The sequence below is a fragment of the Sporobolomyces salmoneus genome (assembly GCF_050403485.1).
Source record: "Sporobolomyces salmoneus JCM6883 DNA, S_salmoneus_JCM6883_v1_ctg4, whole genome shotgun sequence".
NCBI classification, from domain to species: Eukaryota; Fungi; Basidiomycota; class Microbotryomycetes; order Sporidiobolales; family Sporidiobolaceae; genus Sporobolomyces; species Sporobolomyces salmoneus.
The window spans coordinates 559198-579803 of NW_027481159.1; the positions used below are offsets into that span (position 1 = coordinate 559198).

The window sequence follows — 20606 nt, forward strand, 5'->3', positions numbered from 1 at the left end:
TAGTCGAGAGAGGGAGAAGTCGGGAGGGAAAGATCTGGTTGAGCCAAAAGTATTGGGATCGTCAGTTCTGCTCCGGCACAGCTCGCGAGCGTTCCTACACGCTACGATAGTCTCGATAGAGCTTGTTGAGCGATCTGGCGGGAGGATAGACTGTCGGGTTAGGGGGGGGTCGAGATTGAGATGGTTGGATTGTTGAATGGGGAAATGGATGGGAGTGGAAAAGCTGGCGAGCAATAGCAGGAGGACTCACAAGGTAAGGTGTGTAGTGTACTCAAGCAACGAGTTATCCCAATTGAAGAAGCGGGAAGCGGTGTTGAGAGAAAGGGGTGAGAGAGAAAGAAGAGAAGAGGGAATCGGCTCGCAGAACTTTGAAGTTGGGGTTTTCGCGAGCGAACGTATGCAACTTCGCTCTCTTCTCGCAGAACTTTTTCGCGCGAAAACATGCTCAGGCTGTTCACACTGCGTTACAAATCTCGAATTATCGCATTCCCCTCTCATTTCTTTCTTCCTTGAACTTCCTCCTCAACTCACTTGCAAAATCCTTCCTCCCTCTCCGTTCAAACGCCGAGATGAGCGTCTTGAAAGCCGGAACTCGAAGTCGGTCGTACTCCTCCTTTGACATTGCGCGTGTCGATGCTGAGACCGTCGAAGCAGAAGAGGATAGTGCAGGAGAGTCGGTAAAGGACAAATCGATATTGAGGACGACTTTCGCGAGCTGTACAAGTCGAGGAGTATCACATTCCCTCGTCCAGCGAGTGACGTTCTTCAACAATAGATTCGGCGTAATGTCGACCTTTTGCGCTCCTCCTCCTCCATTTCGATGCTGCGATCCATCTTCCTCTGCCCGCGCTCGAATAGCTTTCTTCAGCGCCCTCATCTGAGCCTGTCCTCCCCCTCTTCGTTTAAGCCTCACAGTCATCTCCTCCCTCGAATCAGGCCTCTCACTGACCGGATCTCCTTGTCTCGTTCGCTCCCTGACCTTCCTCACTTGTTCATCCTGTCGAATCATCTCCCGCTGTAACAAGATATCCCTCGTCCACTCGTTCTCCTCAATCCCAGCTCGTCTCATCGATGAGAGAACGTTTTCGACTGCTCGGTCTCCTCCGAATCGAACGACAACGAGTAAAAACTTGTTCCAGATTTCGATAGTCGGCAGGATTCCTCGTTCCCGGACGAGTCGGAAATCTCGACGAGCGATGTCGAGCGTCGAGGGAGGAGCTGAACGGTGAGACAAGGAAGTGAATCGAGCAGAGACGGCTTGGGAAGAAAGAGGGAAAGAAGGATGAGAGATGAGTAAGTCCCACGTCGATTGAGATGTAGGAGGGTGAGAGCTCGAAAGGAGGGGGAGGAGATAGGGTAGGCGAAGAAGATCGGATGGAATCGAAGAGAGGATTTGACGAGCGAGAGAAGGGTTGCGAGATTTCGAGAGGTGTTTCAGGACGTCAACGACGAGAGTTCGATACTTCTTGCTATCGAAGAGAAAGGGAGAAGAGAGTGTCGCAAGGAGGGAACGAGCGATGAAAGGTTCGAGAGGTCGATCGATCGAGAATGCCGTACGAAGGAGATAAATCCCTCGATCTAGTCGGTCAATCCCTCCTTTGTCGAGCGTTCGCATCTCTCCCACTGCCTTTGTGAACATCTCGGCGAGCGGCAAGACCTCGTCCCGATCGCTCCTCGATTGCTTTTGTGATGCGACGAGATCGAGGCCCGTTACTGCGAGATCGATTCGAAGTGACGGGGAGAGGGAGTCGACGTGTTCGATAGTGTCCTTGAAGATGTCGAATCGTTTCGCTCTTGCTGCCGCTTGGCCGAGTTCGAGAAAGAGTTCGGCGGGATGATCAGAGGGAGAGGAGAGAGTTCGAGAAGCGACAGCTTCGAGGATGGAACGATCGAGTCTGGACCCGCTTGACGACGACGAAGCGAAGAATTTCGGATTCGAGCCTTGTGCTTGAGGGTAGATGAGGGAGAGGAGCGAAGAGAGGGTGTAAGCTTCGAGCGGGAAGTCGGAATTCGAAGAGTCGAGGGTTGAAGGAAGAGCTTTGAAGGCTTCGAAAGCTTGCGAGGCGAGAAGAGGACGAGAGTGATTGTATAGGGGGTATTGAGGTAGTGAGGGCTGAATGAAATCAAGAATGCTGGCGATTCCGAGTCGATTCAGGGGTTGATCCGATTGTACCGCCTGAGTAACGAGTCGAATGAGCGGTTTCATCATCTCGTTCCTCCATTCTATTCCAGCTGATTGCTCCGGATCCTGAACTTCTGGTACAGCGTGAGCCGAGATGAGGAGGTTCAGCGCTTGAACTTCGTCAATTTTATCTTCCGCTTCCTCCTTTGCCGTCTTGTTCCTCTTTCTTCTATCGTCCATCCCTTTACTTTCCGCTAACCTGACTTTTCGCCGTGTGAGGAGGCCGAGAGCGCTCGCACCGAGAATCATAGCTTGAAGGAGGAGAGGAGTGAAGAATTGGGAATTCGAAGAGTAAGGTTGCGGATGCAGGACTATCGGCGGAGGTGGAGTCGGCGGTGGCTGATTATGATCTTGATCGAATGCTTTTGCTCGAGCTCGCGAGATGATATCGGAAGGAGATTGATCGGGGTGTTTGAGCGAGAGAGAAGTGAGTCGTTTGAGAATGGAGGGAAGTTCTGCGAGATTTAAATCGCGGTCGTCTACCGAGATAGGAGGAGGTGTTTCTATTGTGTCTTCGACACGTTCAGAAGTGCTTGGAGGTGGAAACGGAGAGGGAAAGGGAGAATTAAGTCGAACAGCTGGAAATCCACTTGAAAGTCAGCACCCTGTCGAGATGATAGCGACTCGGGGAGGTACTGACCACTCGTAGATGCTATTGGAATGTACTCGTGACTCCTTTGTCCATCTTCTGCCATCTTCATCACTAATCTGCTCATCCCTCTCTTCTGTTCCTTTCCCCTTCCTCCTGCCGAGCCCGTGTACCTCGCCGTACAGTCGCACGAGCTCCATGAATCTTTCTGCGTTGTACTGATGGTCGCTTGATGCTGTCGAGACGAGGGAAGTCGAGTAAGAGATGGACGGAACGAGGGAGCGAGAAACGTCAGGAAGAGCTCGGGGAGAGCTCCTGTCGGTCTAGAAAGCATACAGGAGCTCGCTCCTCGTAGAGGAGCTCTGCCGCTTCTTCTATTGATGCGAGTCGGAGAGGTGGGAGAGGTTGGAGGTCAAAACATTTCGAGCGCAGATTTCGCGCGTATCAGTCTGTCACTTGGGTATTCATCGGGCGGAGCGGGAGAGAATGACAAGAGAACAATGTGTTGAATTTAGACAGGTGGAAAGAAAGGACGAAAGGGCAGGCAGAAAATAATATCGAACAAACATGAAAACACAAATTCCTGCTCAGGTTATTGCAGCTCTCCGAGAACCTCCCTCGATCTATTCCTCCCAGGTGTTTTTGCTGAAGAGGTCTGAAGGTCGACCGTGACGACTCGAGATCGGAGTGAGCGCTTGAGGATGTTTGGTTGCTGCTCAATCGCCTCCTCTTCTCCTTCTCCTTCTCCTTCTCCCTCTTCCTCCTCGTCACTCGAGATAACGATGACCTCTTCCTCGTCTGAGACAACGATGACCTCGTCCATAGTCACTTCAGGTTCCGATTCGGTCTCGTCGTGGAAGCGTAATTCCGGTTGCTCGAGCTCGAATCGACTATCCCCCTCGTCGTCCTCCAAATCTTCCACCTCTTGCTCCGACTCTCGTGGCCTCGACGTGAAACCGTACACTTCCTGTGATAGTTTCGGAGGCGTAGCACTTTCGACTTTCGAAGGAGCTTTCGGGGTACCTTGATCTTCCTCAACCTCCTCTTCTCGAACGTCGTTCTTCTCTCCTCCCTCGGTCTCGCCTAGATCACTATCGTCGTACTCCGCATCGTTGAGCGGTACTTGGTACGATCGACTAGCCTCGAGTTCCTCCTCCTCGTCCTCGGTAGCGCCTTCTTCGAAAGAAGTTTCGATATCAGTGAACGAGGCGGCTTCAGGAAAGAAGACTGGTTGACGTTGGCGAGATACGGATCGGAGAGGAGTCGGGGGTGGAATAGCTCGGCGGGAGAGGTTTTTGGTCGGAGGGCGTGAAGGTGAGGGTAAGTCAGAATCCTCCTCCTCCTCTTCTTCTTCTTCTGAGGACTCTACTACGCTTCTCTGGTTCATGACTCTGGTCTCCCCTGCTTCTGATCGAGTGATTTGAGACGGTCCCTCCTCCTCCTTCGCGGCCTGCATTGATTCGAGAGCTTCAGAAACGATCGGGGCAGGACCGGGAAAGTTGAGAGCGATGACGGGGCAACCAGGAAGTCGAAGTTGTGCCGGAGGATCGTCGAATCGAGGAGGAGTCTCAAGAACGATCGAAGCCGTTTGACAGGGTTCAGGTGAAAGAGGAGGGAGAGCGGCAAAGACGGGTTGCTGGACCGGCGTAGGGAAGAAATCGTCGTTCGTATCTTGAGCGATGGGTGTTGATGCCGAGAAGGACGTCTCAGGAGGAGCGGAAGCGAGCAAGGGCGATCGAGGCAATGTTGTGTCGGCCAGAAGGGAACTTTCGGTAGAGTCGGAAGTGAGGGCAAGTTTATCGAGAGCGACGGAGACATCGGGAAGAGGGGAAGCAGTGGCTTGAGGTTTGGTGTGGGAAGAAGGAGCAATCGTTACGACAGATTCGGTCGAAACATCTTGATCCTCGTGACTGTTCTCCTCCTCCTCCTGCTCGACAGCAGTTTCTTGTGCCTCAGATTCAGCGTGATGTAGTCGATTGCCGACGTTTTGCATGAAGGGCGAAGGAGGGAGATCTCCGACGAGGCGAATCTCCTCGATGACTGGCGATTCGGGTTCATCTTCGTTGTCGTCTGACTCCTGCTCCATCGCATCCTCTACTATATCGACCTCTTCCTCCGTTACCTCCTCACTCGTTCCCTCCTTGACTGTCTCGAGGGACTCGGGATTCTGCTCGGTAGGTGATTCAGCAATGATGGGATCCGATTCCTCCTCGATGACTGGCTCGACGACGATCTCCTCATTCCTCGGTGCATCCGACTCTTGCGACTCGATCACGTATTCGCTCTCCATACCGACTTCCTCGGCGACTGATTCTTGCGATTCGACAATTCCGTGATTCGCTTGGTGAACCTCCTCCTCCATCTCCTCTTCCGAGTCAATCCCATCTTCTTCGACCGGAAGAGGTATCTCCTTAGCTTTCTCGGCGGTTTCCCTCAATCGACGCTCTTCAGCTTCACTCTCTTCTCTCTCCTGTTCCTTCTTCTTACTCGCTGCAGCCTCGAGATTGGCGAGTTCGATAGCGGCAGCTTTCCTTTCCTTCTCCTTCTCCTTCTCTTTATCCGCTTTCTCCTGTTCAGAACGTTCCCGCTCCCGGCGAGATCGCACAGTCGAAGTCGAAGGTGCTGGTTTATCGGTTGTTCGAGCATTAGAAGATGCAGTTGATGATACGACGGGAGGTCTCGAAGGAACTGTTGAGCGCGAAGAAGTCGACGGGGCGGGAGGAGGTTGAGCTCTCGTCGAAGTTTTCGAGGCGAGAGAAGGATTCGTCGGCTTGTGAGGGCGGAACGGAGCTGAGCTCGTAGGAGGATGAGGACGGGAAGAAGTTGAACTCGAGAGTGCTTGTTGACTTCTCAAAGTGGACGAAGACGTCGAGCGGGATAGAGTCGAGGTTGACGACGAAGGGGGAATCGAGGCCGGAGGAGCAGAAACGGGAGGGGGATCTTGAGCTATGCGACGGGCTCTCCTTGGTTCAACAACGGCTGCGCCAGGTTTCGCAGTCGTGTGGGTTGATGGCTTGAAGGGAGGAGCCGAACGAGTTGCTGGCGTCGGCCTGAACGAGCTAGATGCCGAACTGTTCGTTGATACTGATGTTGCTGAAGGTGCGCGCGTTGAAGCGTGCGATGCTGTCGAAGAGCTGAGTTCTTTGCGAGCTTCGTCGTTGCGGGAAGCAGGGCGAGAAGAAGCAGAGTTGCTGGCTGATCGAGAGGACTCGGAACGAGCAGTTCGAGGCGGCGGGCCCATTCCTGCTGATGTTTGACTGTTCGTTGTCGAGCGATTAAGAGTGTCCGAAGATGATGAAGCTGCAGAAGGAATGGGGTGGGAAGGAAGGGGCCGATGAGAGGTCGACGAAGGAAGAGGTCGAGAAGCTGGACCAACTGATCGACTGAGAGCAGTCGCAGTTCGACTGGGAGCGGGAACCGAGGTCGTATGTGCCGGTGGCTGAGACACTGAAGACGACAAGGCGGAAGGAACACGAGGTTTCTTCGCGACAGGCGGTTGAGAGCGAGATCCGTTCGAAGTTGAACTTGCTGTCGGGGCGGAAGCATTGACGTTGAGATACCTTCGAATTGTCGGAGTCATAGGAGAGACGAAGCTAGACACGGAGAAAACTACAAAGTCAGCGAAACACCGCAGAAGAATAACGAGAAGTGAACGAACCTCGCAACTCTGTCCGGCCATTCTCGCTTGTAAACCTCCCAACATTTCTTCGCCTCTGTTCTCACTTTTGCATCTCTGTCGACTGCCGCCGTTTTGATGATCCATTCGAGCTCGTCGATTCGTCTGTCGAGGATTTCCTTCTCGAACTGCATTTCGCCTCCAGATCCCGGACTGAGCATGTAAGCTGTCACCTCGGCTGCCTTCTCCTTGAACGTCGCACTCTTTCCTGATTCTCCATGCCATTCACTGACGATGAAGCGTAGTACGTCGACGAGTTTCGTGTTTTTGAGAATCGAAATGATTGTCGTCGTCGATCGAGAAATGTAAAGTTTGTTCGTTCGGCAGAGTAGTCGGAGCAGCGTCGGGAGGTATAGAGGTAGTAGAGGCGCGAATTGAGGTCCTAGCCTCGTCGAAGAACCGATGAGGTCCAATGTTGATCCACTGAGCCGGGTCCTTTCGGTTACGAGCTGTTTGCGACTTTGCGGTGAGCGCACGCGGGTCTCATAGCGTGTAGATAATACTCACAGATCGTATGATACCATTCACGAGGGTCTTGTCCCTCATCCCTCTCACGTAATCATCTGCGAGTTCTTTCTTTCCAGCTCCTCCCCTCACAACCGCTTGAAACCGTTTGACCGCCTTGTCGATCTTTTCCCAAGTATGTTCAGTTTCTTCTAGCGCGAGTGCAGTATGTAGCGAGTCGAATTCGACGCGTAATTGAGCGGGAGATGAGATCTGAGGGTTTGTTTACTGATCAATTCTTGGATGCTTTCGGGAAGGGAGAGAGGGTAGACTCACTGGGATCTTGTCCGGTTCGGTAGGTTTTGGCATCCTTCAGCCCGGGTGTCGCGAAAATCGAGAGATGAAGGTGGAAAGGTGAGAGAGAGGCTGGATTGGCTTTGAGCGTTGGAGCGGAAGGATCGAAGAAGAGAGATCCCGAGCTTGAAGCGAAAGGCGCTTCCCTTGTGAGTGACTGCTTCTCAATACGAGTGAGACTGTGACGAAGCTGATCAATTCGAGGTCACAGTCTGGAACGGTTGCGACTTTGCTCAGTCCTCCTTTCTTCGGTTTACAAGAGGGATTCGGGAAGCAGTACTTGCGGTGTCTATCTTTCATCTCGGATCTGGCACAGCTACAAGGGCTTGAAGTAGAATCGTGAGTCTCTTGCGTCATCTCGAGGAACGGAAGGAAAACTCACTCGACCTTCGATTCAACAGATCTCGATTAGTAGCTCTCAAAGCACTCGAAGCCGCCGCAAGATCAGATATCCTGTATCAGACAGCAAACGACTTTGAGCTACAAATCGAATATATTGCACCGGCCCTCGTCGCGAATTGCTATCCTACTCCTCCTCAAGACCTGAAGAATTTGTGCGTTCGTGCTTTCGTGTACTCCGCACATCCACGCTGAGTTCATGAATCCGTGTCCGCAGATTCAACGCCAGTGACGCCGAAACCGGGACATCAAGATTGTCGCCTTCACTATCGAACCGCAAACCTCCTTCGATCTCCTCACCCTCGTCCCCACCATCCCAGCACGACCTCGCCTCGATCGCCGTCCCCACACTCCGTTTCATCGCCCGCCTCTCCGACTCTTCCCAGCTCATCTCACTTCATACGTCCATATCGACTTTCTTGAATCGACATCGATCCGGCGAACTCTGGCACGGCAATTCACAACCTTTCGTCGAATGGCTCGCTTCTTCTCTCCTATCAGCTTCCGCTCCATCTTATCGACCCGGAGTTCTGCAATGGTGGGTCGATCAGGTTCGGGAAATCAACGATACCGAAGCTTCGCACAAGAGCGTCACTCTACTCTACGTTCTCGCGACTCTCCTGCGCGGTAAAACTCACTTACACGGACTAGGCGTCGGAGGAGTCCTCAATACTTTAGGAGAACTTTTGATTCGAAGAGCGAAAAGTTCTTATTCTTCCCCGAATCGATCGAAACCTCCTCCTTCACCGACGAACCCGAATTCACGGTCTACACCCGCTACTACCAGTGGTGGTCCTCCGACGGATCAAGCATTCTCGACGGAACGACATGATGTCGATGTAGAAAGAGATCAGGAATTATTGACGAGACCGATCTTGTCGACGATTTCTGCATTCGCGAGCAAGATCTATTACGCGGATCAGTTGGACGACCTTGTTTCGGACGTCGTCGATCTCGTCAAATCACTGAGATTGGAGGAAGGTGGTGGAGATGAGAAAGTTACGGCCGCGACGAAATTGGTCGTCGCCATGAGATTACTGCTGGAAGAAGCTCATCGGAGCGAGGGAACGGTCGAGGGTAGTTCGAGGAACGAGCCTGAACGACCAAAGATACTTGAGGAAAGACGAAAAGAAGTATCGGAAATGACTGTCAGGCAGAACGGGACAACCGCGAGTCCGGATCGATCTTACCTTCCTCCGCCGGTTACGACAACGAATGGACTCAATCTTGGAGCGACTGCATCGAGTTCCGCGCATGGAGAGGACGACGTCTTCACGGTACGAGGGAAGAAGGACCTCCCGTCTTCGCAACGGGATTCTCGACCTTCGATCGTCGTTGGCGACCGACAAAATCCCACTCCTGCTTCGACAGGACAACGGAATCGAGTTTCTTCGAGAACGTTCGAGAAATCTCTGTTCCTCCTCACTGTCGGCGACTCAATCCTTCGCTCCGAATACGTTCGAGCTATCGTCGTCTACCTCGAGACCGAACTCGATTACAAATCCCTCGAATGCAGATCTACTCTCCCTCCCGAACTCTCGAGCTTCTGGCGATCACTCCATTCAACCTGTTTCCATCTCGCGACTTCTCCGAACCTTTCCTCTCCCGCTTCGTCTTCCTCCTCCTCTCGACCGACAACAGCCGATCAGTCTCACCCATTGGCTCGAGTTCGATCTCAATGTTCCCTCCGAGGGATGTCGGTCGACTCTACGAATTCTTCCCGACCTCCCACGATCAACACTTCCTTCCACTCGAGTTCTCCTTCCGGTCCCGCCGCTCCATTCGACTACTCGTCGATCCGGTTTCTCCTAGAAGCGTGTCATCGGCTCGGATCGACCACGGCGTTGCTCGAAGGAGTTCCGATGCTACTCGCTTTGGATCGGGAGGCGGAGGAATGGTGTAGAGGAGGCGGAGGGAGGGAAGCGAGCACCGAGAGGATGCAGGCGACGAGGGAGATCGTTGCGGGGACGATGAGGGAGGTCGGAAAGAAGTGGAGGGTGAGGGAAGTGGAGAGGATCGGTCGAGATGTGAGTGTGCGAACTTTGTTTCGAAGCTCCACAAACGAGCGAGACTGACACATGGTATTGCATGTGATAGGCTATCGACTCGATAAAGCCTTCCGTGCTGCCGGCTTTCGGAATCCCTCATCACGCTCAGACTTCTCTCGCTTCTCGGTCTACCCTTCGACCCGGCTCAACGATACTCGACGCTCAGGCAGTTGTCGATGCTCTCGCCTTTTCCGACGCTCTCCAAGTTGCGATTGAGCTCGATCGGACGAGCTTAGCTGCGCTGATGGGAGCCAATTGGACTCCTCAACTAGCCTCGCGAACGAGATGTGAGTCGCTTCTACCTCTCTCCTCATGACGTGACTGTCGCTGATTCTTCTTCACTCGTCGAACAGCTTCTTCTTTCGCATCTCCTTACTCTAATGGAGGTGTAAATGGTCCCTCTCGATCGATTTTACAATTACCTCTCGGCAGTTCAACTCGACTCGTTTCAAACGCTTCGACTCATACAGCAACGACTTCACCGCCTTCTCGTGGACCCGGCTCGATGTGTACCCCGTCCCTAGCCGACCTACAGTCTTCCCTCGGAGGAGGTAGCGGAGGAGGATCTCCTTCATTGGGTTTGAGGAGTGCGAGACAATCTCAAACTCCTTCGCTTTCGAGTATGAGAGGTGAAGGAACGGGTTCTTCGAGTATGTTCACGATGGGAAGTAGCACGACGACGAATGGTGGATCTGAAGCGAGTCCGTCGAAAAGGAGAACGAAGAAAACTTCTCCAGAAGTTTTACTCGCTTCGATTGGAGGCGGAGGGAAGAGGGGAAGAGCTGGGACCAATACGAGTTCGTTGTCTGTTCAGTTGTAGTTCATTTGTTTAGCAGTAATTTCATTCAAAGCAGTATTCGAGTCATGTGCGAAAATAATCGAGGTCGGAGAGTATTCCGCTAGGAGAGTAACGCAGAAGGACAACAAACGCAGACTTTTACAGTAAAAAGTCGAAACTTCAAAGACACAACGATCCGCCTTACGTAAGAGGAGCAACAGCAAAGTCAACTAAGTTTCTGAGAGAGCTACATTGTTCCTGTGCTTCGCCGACTCCTCGTGCCTTTTCAACCCGTCTTTCCGGTTGAAAGGGATTCCTCCGCACGTTTCGCACTTCCACGTTGGAACTGCCCCGCCGGTAGATGCGATAGCGGGAGAGGCAGAGGATGCCGGAGCTCGTCGACGACGCTTCGTAGCGGGAGCGGCGGTTCCTTTCGGCGAGGTAGAAGTCGAAGGAACGAGAGCGGGAGTAAGTCCTCCTCCTCCTCCAGAAGACGAGACATTCTCATTCGAGTTGATCAAAGATCCTCCTCTTCTTCTTCCTTCGACGTCTTCTCCTTCGGGACACCTTGAGACCAAACGACGAACGAATCCGAGAACCGAATAGACTACAACCTTCCTGTCTGAATCGACGTCAAGAATCTGTGAGGCACTCGAATGATCGCGTCAAGTCGAGTCTGAGGGAGAGCGAGAGAGACACGAACCTTTCGAATATCGCTCGATTCGAAAACCAAGTTCTCGACCTCCTCCTTCATCATGTCTGAAAGCTGGGAGGGACAACACAAATCAGCTCAACGGAACAAACTCGGTCATCGACAATGTTGTCGACTCACTCCTACCGATCCCCCTGCGTTCTCCTCTGAATTACTGTTTCTTTCTTGCTCTTCAGCTTTCATATCTCCTCGTAGTTTCCTTCAATGCCCGAAAGTTTCACCCGCGAGGGAAAATCCGCCCGTCTCTCCAAATGAACCTCCCTCCTTCGCCTCCATTTCTTTCTTCGTCGTCTTCGAGACTTTTCGACTCCTTCGGTTCCGACGCTTGCTTCGTTCGAATTATCTTCTCTCTGTCGTTTCCCCTTTCCAGGTTTCTTTCCATTCCGCTTTCTTCTCCTCGACATCCAAGTTCTTCTCAAGTTTCTTGCCGGTACTGCGAGCTGTCGGTACTTTGGTCTTCGGGACTGTTTTCGGAAGCAGCGGTAGAATCAGAGGTAGAGGGGATCAGCGAAGATGGTGGCTTCGGTAAGAACGGCAAGACAAGAAAGATGAAGGTTAGAAGCTGGGGTTCGTGAGTCGCTCGGAGTGTGAGAAGAATGTCCTCCTCCTTAAAGGGACGAAGCGGAAGGTGAGAGGACAGGGCGAGTCGGTTTCGGTGATGAAGACTGATCGAAGGGGCGGCAGATGGAGAGTAGCCGGAATCGCGAGTCGAGGGATCGCGGACGTGAGCAGAGTTGGGACTGCTGAGGTCGTAGAGGTCAGCCTAAGCTGTGGACAAGCGAGAGATAAACAGGGCTACTCCCCTTTTCACCCAAATTCCGACGAGAGAAGGAAGATATCCGCTCACTTGAGCTTCTGAGCATTGACTGCCCTGTGATTCCTTCACGACTTTGATGACGTTATTATCTAGGACAGCTCTAGGGCATCTCTCGACCTGTTTGTTTCAGCAGAGTTAGGAAAGTCAGCATTCTCTCTTTCGCTGGCCGGAGGAAGAGAATCGACCCGCCTTGTACTTCACTGTATGCGCGACACTTGTTGATTCGTATGGTTGGAGAGAGCTCCGGAGTTCGAGTCGAGATGAGCGAGTTAGTCGATGAGATTCAGCTTGTCTTGAGGCTATCGGGTGACGGTAGCGGCCGCTTGGAAGTATCTTCGATGCTGTCAGATACTGTCAGAGGCATTCATATCCAGTCAGCGGCCCGTGGAGAAGCTAGAGATCAAGGAGCTAACAGACCTTCAATCAACAATCGTTCTTCCGGTCGATTCGGGTTCACCGATGAAGCTTCCTATACCGTACTGATACTGTAGCTCGAGCGGATGGATTTGTGGGGCTCATGGAGTGGCGATAGAGTGAGAGTGAAAAGGGAGTGAACAAGCTCAGAAATTTCGCAAACTTCGTCAAGTTGTTGATTCCACTTGATCTCGACACGGCTCTGAGCTGGTTCAACTCCAGAGTGTAGTATGGCAGTTGTGCTAAATGATTTTCAACAAGCTCATTCATTTCTCGTTTCTTGCGTGACTCTCTCACTTCAATGGCCGTCGGAAGTCTCGAAGTTGACTGCGTGAGCAGGCTTTGCCCGAACTCGTGGTATTGATTTACAACCGCCAGGAGACAAACGTAGAAGGACAACAAGTGCTATAGTAAAACTCGGAACTTCAAGGAAACGACGAGGAGGAGAAACAGAAAAGTGAAGTAAGCTCGGGAGTTAACAGCCTGCGGTCCTCTTGTGTTGTATTCATCCTCCTTCATCGATCGTCCGAATCCGAATTTCATTTCGTCCTCCTCGACTCCCTTTCGTCCCCCAAATTCATTCACCACTTTCTCATCCCTTCTGCATCCCGAGCTTGGAACGATGAAGCCCTTTCCTCCTCCTTCACGTCATCGTCGTCGTCGTCGTCGTCGTCGTCGGCCCATGCTCGTAGCCTCTTCATTCCCGAGTCGAGGTTCGAGTTTGATGGTTGTTCTTGAGCGAGCGAAAGTGTTGGAGGGTAAGGGGAAAGTTGTGAAGTAGATGAAAACTGAGAAGGAGCAATTCCAGTCGACGAAGTCGAAGCGACGGGAGGAGGGTAGTGGTATGGAAAGGCGTGAGAGGGATTGATTTGAGGGATGTGGGAACGAGTAACGGCGGGAGAAGGAGCGGGGTAAGGAGCTTGAGAATGCTGACGAGGTTGAGAAATTGGCGGCATTTCCTGAAGAGGGTATGGCGAAGCTTGAGATTGCGAGACAGAGTTCGAAGAGGAATCGTAAGCGGGGAGATGAGTCGGAAAATGCGAAGAAGAAGGAGCGGGACAAGGCTGGAAAGATGAAGGAGGAGTCGAGTTCGATTGAGGCTGCGCGACGATGCGAGACCTGTCGAATCGCCATGTTTTCATCGAGAAGTCCCAGTAGAAGCCGGAGTTTTTGAAGACGCCCGGATCTTTGGAATGTAATTTCTCAATGTGGGCTTTGAGGCTTGCCCTGCTCGAAGACCGATCGTCAGCATGTACTCTACCGCCTCATCTCGAAAGCTTACGCTTGTGAGTATTTCCTCGACCGGGGACTAGCCGCGCGGCAACACTGCGAGTAATGATGGTTAGTGCGATCCATAATTGAGTCTCAATTGATCGCACTTACTGCGCACACTAATAAAAGCGTCGCCTTCTCCTTCGCAACGCGCTGTAAGCAACAAGTAACCCTCAGTGGAAAGAACCGACGAGGTTAATCGAGAGAGTTACTCACCTCTCGCTGTTTCTCCCTTCCCCCACCGTTCCGGAAATACTGGGTTGAATAGAGAGTGAGTAAGGGACCGAGAAGATTGATTGAGAGAGTTACTCACCTCCGAAGCCTTCTCTCTCCCCCCACCGTACCAGTAATACTGACTCGAAGAGAGTGTAAGAGTCAGTGATCGACAGAGTACAAGAGAATAGAGAATCAACCGACATCATGTTGTTGCTGCAAAGTTCAAAAAGCGTCAGTCGTTGAAAATTTGACGAATCGAGAACAGTGCTCACTTCGAGCATCTTTCGATACCACGGTGAATCTGTCTCTTTCTGAATACGGTACCATTCGCGATTCTTCTTGTTGAACAGCTGACAGGGAAGATCCATTAGTCTTACTGATTGTGAGAAGGAGAGGAGTCAACTCACATTTCTTTCATTCAACCTTTTCAATTGTTCTTCGGTCAGTGATCCAACCCGAGACTCCCAGTCTGTTGACAGCAGAAGCTAGTGAGATTAATCGATATCTATGAATGAAGGACTGTAGGCTTACCTTGAAACATTGCTTTGGTTTCCTTTCCCTTCTCAATCATTAGTCGTTGAATCGCAAAGCAGATGGAACGTTGAAGAGGATCAGGCGAGCTCGAAAGTTCTTGAACTTTGTTGTTGAGGAGAGAATTGGGGAGTCGTCCATAGCGATCAGCGACTCTAGCAGCGGCGGGATCGAGGGCTCGGATCTCGTCGAGGGAAAGAACTCGACCAAGCTTTCGTTCCAATTTGAGAGTTCTCGCAATCGCACTTCCGTCTACTGCTCCTTTGCTCGCAGGATGAGCGTAGTCGCCGTATTTGCGTTCGAAATAGTGACAGTCGAAGGTGAGAGAAGGAGGAGAAAGCGACTGAATGGCCGCGACGTTCAAGTCCTATCGGAGCGCAAGGTCAATATATCGCTCTCGTTGATGGGGACAAGCTCTGCGAACTCACTTGAGTCAAGACACCGATGCGAGAACCGAAAGAACCCGAAAAGTGAGATGGCGTGTTTAGCCAGACCATGAGAGTTCCATCTTCCTCAGGTTGATCTTTCAAACGAATGTGATACAATCGGAGGTCGTAAGTCGATTCGTTCTCCTTCTCCTTCTCGCGAGGTTTCAAGGCATCCCATTCCGAGGTGACTTCGATCGCTTGAAGAACGAGGCCTTCGTTCTCGAAAATGTCCTCCAAAATGTCCGAGCCGGATACCTCGATGAGAGTTTGATCGAGGATGGGAATGGAGAGCTTCGCGAGGAGGACTTTGTCGAGGAGTCGTTGTCCTTCCGCGGTGAGGGACTTTCGGTGAGGTTGTTGACCGGAGTATGAATTGTCATACATGAAGGGGGATTCATCGAAATGAGTTACCTACACGGATACAAGAGAGATGTCAAGAAAGTTGAGCAAGTAGAGAACAGACTTCGAAGACTTACCTCGTCTTGCCAAATCCCGGAATCGAGCCAATCTCGTTCGCTCAACGCGGTTTGATTCCTATCGAGAGGCGTGGGTTTCCAATTACTCACGTGCACCAATTTCGTCGAAGGATCGGTCGGGTGGGGACTGTCGCTCGAGATGATCAGTTCGAAGAGACTTGGGTCGGAGAGGGAGGTAACGAAATCGGACTCACACCATGACTGGAATCCCGTTGTGGAACGCTCGATTGGAACTTCGTCGCCATTCGACGAGGTAGTCTTGACGAAGATGAAGAGGGAGGTCGCGAGAGATGCGGGCGATCTCGCCGTTCAGAAGTTGGAGCAAATTTGCTCGTTCGTTCGGTTCCAATCTGCTCACTCCCGACCTCACTCCCTGAATCATCGTTAATGCTAGACGTAGGTCACCCTCGTAGTAATTCGTCAAGCTTTTGATGAGTTGACCGAGTAAAGGCTGCGAGGTCAAAAAGCTCAGTTTCGAGAACGCATACTTTCTCACAGGTGAACGAGGGAGACGACATACGTCTTCCCAACCTCCCGATGGTGCTAAGTCCTCCACGCTTCCAGCCTCCATCGCGTACTCGCCCGCTCCGGTAACCATATCGTCTTCTTCTTCGAATTCTCGATCTACCATCTCTGCAATGAATCTCTCTTCTTCCTCCTCGTCCTCCTCTTCCGCCGCAACATCACCTTCGTTCTCATCCCTCGCTCCATAGCCCCTAACACCGTCGTTTCCGAGTTGAGGGTGGTGAGTGGATGTGAAGACCGAAGATGAGTTCGTGCCGATAGAGGAACCTCCAGGGACGGGAGAAGGATAAGGAGGAGGAAGAGGAGGAAGGTTGAACTTCGAGATGGGGAGTCCTGAAGGGTCGAGAGTAGATCCGAGAGAACCAGGAGAGGGAGTCGAGTTGAATCGCGAGAATTCTATCGATCGAAACCCGACATTCGTCAATGAGCTCGGTCCACCTCGCGAGTCGATGGAAGACAATTTTCAAACTCACCTTGAGAATAGTTCGTGAGCGCTCCCGCTCCCTCTCCGACAACTCCATCGAAAGACAAACTCGAGCTGTTTCCTCCCCAAGCTCCTCCTCCGCCAACCTCTCGCTCTATTCCCCTCATCCCAGCCCGACCAACACCGCTCGTGATCTCATGAGTGTAATCTTTTTTGACTAAGAAAGGAGGACGACTCGAGGGCGAGGGAAGTCCGGGAAGCTGTTGAGGAGTAGAGGCTCCTTCGGGTGCGACGAAAGGTGTCCAGCTATCCCCACTCTGGTTGAACGACACACCAGAGGATGGTTGAGAGGGAGCGGGAACGCCAGAAGAGCCGGGGAAGGTGGGAGAAATGAGAGGTCGAGAGGAGGAAGAGGAACCCTTCTTGAGACGGGAGGAGCGGCGCGTTGGTAGCATATTCGTGAGACTGCAGATCGTGTTATATGCTAGTGTGCAGGTGGTGCTTGTGTGGTGTAGAAGCAGAAGGAGATTTCATCTCTCCAAGTTGAGAGATCTCTTTCGCTCTCCTCCTCTTCCTCCTCCAGTACCGACTTCGAAAGTAAACTCACATTCCACCAGTACAGCTCTGAATACCAGTCCTCGACTCGCGTAGTTTATCCCCATTGACGACGCCGATGATTCCATTCCTCCCACTTCCTCTCCGACTTGTCAACTTCCCCTTTCCCAAATCGCCGCTTCGAATCAACCAATCAGTCGATCCTTGCCGCAGCTCTCTACTTCAGGCATTCGTTACTGGGTTTCGAAGGAGGGGGAGGTCGAAAGAGAGAGAGAGGGAGACCTCGAGGTGCTTTGGTCGAGGCTCGAGGGTCGAAGGGGAGACGATCCGTTCATTCGAAGGTCCGCGGCTAGTCCGTGACTGACGAAAGGTGAATTCGAGACCCGTTCCCGTTCGCCTGTGAGTCCGTTCCCCTCCTGTTCGAGGTCTGTTCATTCAACTTTTCTACCTTCCTCTCACAGCCCGTCGGCGTGTCCAGACTACCTTGAAGTTTTCGAAGCTGTAATCTTTGAGGTCGAAAGAGTATAGGGAGGCGTTAGAGAGGAGGGAAGTCGCAGAGAGGAGGGTGACGGAGTGCGGAGCAGGGAAAACATCGATTGTATTGTTGCATGAATACCGCTTTCTAGCGCTGTGCAATCCGAGACGGAGTGTAGACGGTGCACACGATAACGAGAGATGCCTTGACGAGTGCCGGGTTGGGTGCGAGCGAGAGGGAGACCAGCGAAAACGTTTTTGCTCTCTTAACCCTTCCCTCTCACCTCACCACCTCACAGCGACCGCCTACGACCGCAGACCCAACACTACCAAGTCTATTTCTCGCAGCCTACACTCGATCCTCAGCTACCTCGCACGATCCTGGCACAGATGCCCGATCTGATGGAGGAACGTTCCACTCTCCCCAGACAGCCACGAATCATCCCGGACAGCGTGCCCAGTCAGACGCCTTAGGAACTACCCACGAGATTGTCGCACCCCTGCAGTCTCAGATCCCCTCTCCTTGATGCGTCTGCTCAAATCCTCCCAACCTCTTCGAATTTCACTCCCCGAATGTTCTAGTGCGCAAGATGGGAAACAGGATAGCTTAGGAGTCAGAAAGGAAGCGTTTGGGGATACTGCGAGTCGAGGAGCAATGGAAGGGAAGGATCGGGAGTTCTCTCGAGGAGCAGGCCAGAAGCACGAGAAACGCGATGGAGTCGTTCGTACAGCTAGGGATCAGACTCGTGAGTGACAAGAAGTGGCTCAGTTTTCGAAAGACGGACTCGCGAGCTGACATTGACAGTTTCTGCAGTTTCGTGTTCTCCTCGGTTTGCACGTCCTTTCGTTTTGTGCCGTCTTCAAGGTATGTTCCTCTTCATTCCCGCGCGGCGTGGAGCAGACAGGCGTAGCGAACCAACGAGGACAGTGTTCTTGTCAGCCTCCCCGAACGGAGTATTGGCGCTGTCTTTCTGTTCGTGAAACCTGTTTGCTCGAGTCGATCCTCGCCTCTAGCTTCGCTGACCTCTACTTGTTTGGTCATCAGCTCCGTGAACGTTACTGGATGACCACTCAACCTACCTCACTTCCACAACAGTAGCGTAACGACTCTCTCTGTCGAGAAGGACTGATCAACGCTCAAACGATCGAGAACGGTGGAAGTCGATCTTGTTGCACGGGTATGTCATCTCCTGATTCTCTTTCCTCTCGTCCTGGCTGACTCGAGATCTCGAATGCGTGTGTAGACAATTCGATTTCGATTTCCCTCTTGCGTCTTGAGGCGACTCACCTATCTCGCTGTCCATCTTCGGTCATTTCATCAGTTCTCACTCGGTCGATCATACGGATCCCCTCCTCTTGACTTGATTCCCTCGCCGCAATCTGTTCGAATCTTCCGATCTCTCTCCCCCCAAATCGACGAACCCAGCTGTCTTGACTACTCAGGACGGGACAACTGCTCACAGCCGAGCGAAATCACTTTAAGAGGGACGACACTCAAAGTAACAGCGCTCCAAGTCTTCAACCCATATTCAGTCGGTGGTCGAAACTAGAGTTTGACTTTCAGAATTCCGGTCTCCTCCCTCCAACTATCCCTTCGAGCTCTCCCCTCCGATATCTTCCGGCGTAGTTGTCTCCCTCGCGAGTCGATTCTCACAGAGTCTCTTGTCTATCGTCATCGAAAGACACCGAGTCGAAACCGAACAATCTCAAGAACTCAGGAAGTTATCCGGATCTTCGTTCACTCAACAGATCAAGGCAGCGGTCAAACTTTCATATTCTACAAAGGTTAGTGCTCTTCTGTCATGTTGGGAGGCGAGCCGACTCGAGTTGAGGACTGATAACGAAGCGCTCGACTTTCCGCCCCGACAGACAGCAACTCATGTCGTTCTCTTCCCAAGTTCCCTTTTCGTCGGTTGTATCGGCGTGGAGCCGTCACGGTCAGCAAATTGCAGACGTTGTGATCGTGAGTTCTTGTTCCGATGCCGATTTCGCCCCTCAGTACATCCGCATCGCAACTGACGACGAGCACTCGTCATGACGACAGAAGCTACTCTCGAAAGACGAATCGGCCAAGGTCAAGAATCTCGAATCGAACTACAAAGCAGATTTTGAAGGGAGAACGGCTGAGCAGGAACTGCAATAGCGACAACGTGTGCTACACTGATTGCGAAGAAGCTATAGAACACAATGAGGTCGAAGGGGATGATGAATGAGATTACGAACGCTACGCAGGGAATTGGAACGCGACAGCAACAGAAGAAAAGGGCGAGGATCTCCGCTTCGTGGTACGTCCCTCTTGTCTCTGTATAGTCTCGCCTCGAATGAGAGAGTTGATGCCCTGTTACTTCACAGATTGAGGACAGTGTCGCGATCTTTACGAAATTCTCTACGAATGCTTGAAACGTCTAGCTCAATCATTCGTTTGCCTAAGAGCAACGGCGAGAAAGTCTTCGCATCTCTCGATCGAAGGATAAGGACCACGAGCTCTTTCGAGTGATGAAGTATTCGACCGGGCGAGATATTTCTGTGCTTCCAGCGTGTACTGGGTGGAGAGGAAGAGGGCGAGCGAGGAAAGGAGGTCGTCGGGGTTGTTGCGAAGCTCGTTCGCGGCCGCGAGCTGAGTGAGGGTCTGCTTCATGCGACTTCGAGACGAAAGTCCCCCAAACTCCCGATGTCGCAGAAGAGAGATTTTCAGCTTGGGACTGTTTCGCATCGCTTGGCGTCTTGCAATCCGATGCTGTCGTCGCGAAAGGCTGGGACTGATCAGCATAGATATGAGCGCCTGTATCTGGAAGGCGCCCAAAGATTTGCCCAGCATCTCGTCTTTGCGAGACTCCGAGCTGAATTCACGTTTCGTTTGCTTCCCACGCTTACAGCTTCGTTTGAGTCCCGACTATCACCGGACGGCTCAGGCCTCTTCGAGAAGCTCCTACGAGCCACAGTCCCAGCCCGGGCCCTATTGCGCGATGGTGTCCGACGCAACTCAGATTGCGAGTTTGGACGCCTCTCTATTCTGCTCTCACCCAAATGACGGCCGCGGGACCCGGAGGATCAGACCAGCTAAGCTTAGAACGATACACGGACTCGAAAGGGTATCGATATTCCTACAGGAAGCGCTGATCTTGACAGCGAGCGACTGCTTTGGCCCTTTGCGAAGAAAACACTGTCGTCTCGGTCTGAGTTTGCAGCAGTGAAGAAGCCGTTGACGGATTCTCGAGCAAGTCAGGAAGCGACTATACAGCACTCGCGAAGGGGCGCAAACGAAGTCAGGAGTCGAAAGAGGGAAGACGAT

The 20606-nt window shown here is 52.3% G+C and overlaps 5 protein-coding genes across 5 annotated transcripts; 1 reads left to right on the forward strand and 4 right to left on the reverse strand.

Annotated features, from left to right (window-relative positions):
- Positions 1-478: 478 nt before the first annotated feature.
- JCM6883_001683 (uncharacterized protein) lies at positions 479-2883 on the reverse strand (the record flags this gene model as incomplete). The annotated part of the gene is made up of 2 exons (XM_076629277.1): positions 479-2760; positions 2823-2883. The coding sequence occupies 2 exons, from the start codon at positions 2881-2883 to the stop codon at positions 479-481; spliced, it is 2343 nt and encodes a 780-aa protein (XP_076490924.1).
- A 480-nt stretch (positions 2884-3363) lies between these two features.
- Positions 3364-6993, reverse strand: JCM6883_001684 (uncharacterized protein; the record flags this gene model as incomplete). Its single annotated transcript, XM_076629278.1, has 3 exons — positions 3364-6364; positions 6430-6896; positions 6955-6993. The coding sequence occupies 3 exons, from the start codon at positions 6991-6993 to the stop codon at positions 3364-3366; spliced, it is 3507 nt and encodes a 1168-aa protein (XP_076490925.1).
- Positions 6994-7157: 164 nt separating this feature from the next.
- On the forward strand, positions 7158-10512 carry JCM6883_001685 (uncharacterized protein; the record flags this gene model as incomplete). The annotated part of the gene is made up of 7 exons (XM_076629279.1): positions 7158-7170; positions 7306-7394; positions 7457-7584; positions 7647-7799; positions 7862-9671; positions 9742-9979; positions 10046-10512. The coding sequence occupies 7 exons, from the start codon at positions 7158-7160 to the stop codon at positions 10510-10512; spliced, it is 2898 nt and encodes a 965-aa protein (XP_076490926.1).
- Positions 10513-10700: 188 nt separating this feature from the next.
- JCM6883_001686 (uncharacterized protein) lies at positions 10701-11365 on the reverse strand (the record flags this gene model as incomplete). The annotated part of the gene is made up of 3 exons (XM_076629280.1): positions 10701-11111; positions 11174-11236; positions 11303-11365. 3 exons carry the CDS (start codon positions 11363-11365, stop codon positions 10701-10703), a joined length of 537 nt encoding a protein of 178 aa, XP_076490927.1.
- A 1629-nt stretch (positions 11366-12994) lies between these two features.
- JCM6883_001687 (uncharacterized protein) lies at positions 12995-16740 on the reverse strand (the record flags this gene model as incomplete). The annotated part of the gene is made up of 14 exons (XM_076629281.1): positions 12995-13640; positions 13696-13739; positions 13797-13838; positions 13902-13940; positions 13999-14037; positions 14103-14114; positions 14174-14251; positions 14309-14370; positions 14433-14799; positions 14861-15271; positions 15337-15463; positions 15531-15787; positions 15857-16257; positions 16335-16740. 14 exons carry the CDS (start codon positions 16738-16740, stop codon positions 12995-12997), a joined length of 2931 nt encoding a protein of 976 aa, XP_076490928.1.
- Between the last annotated feature and the right edge of the window lie 3866 nt (positions 16741-20606).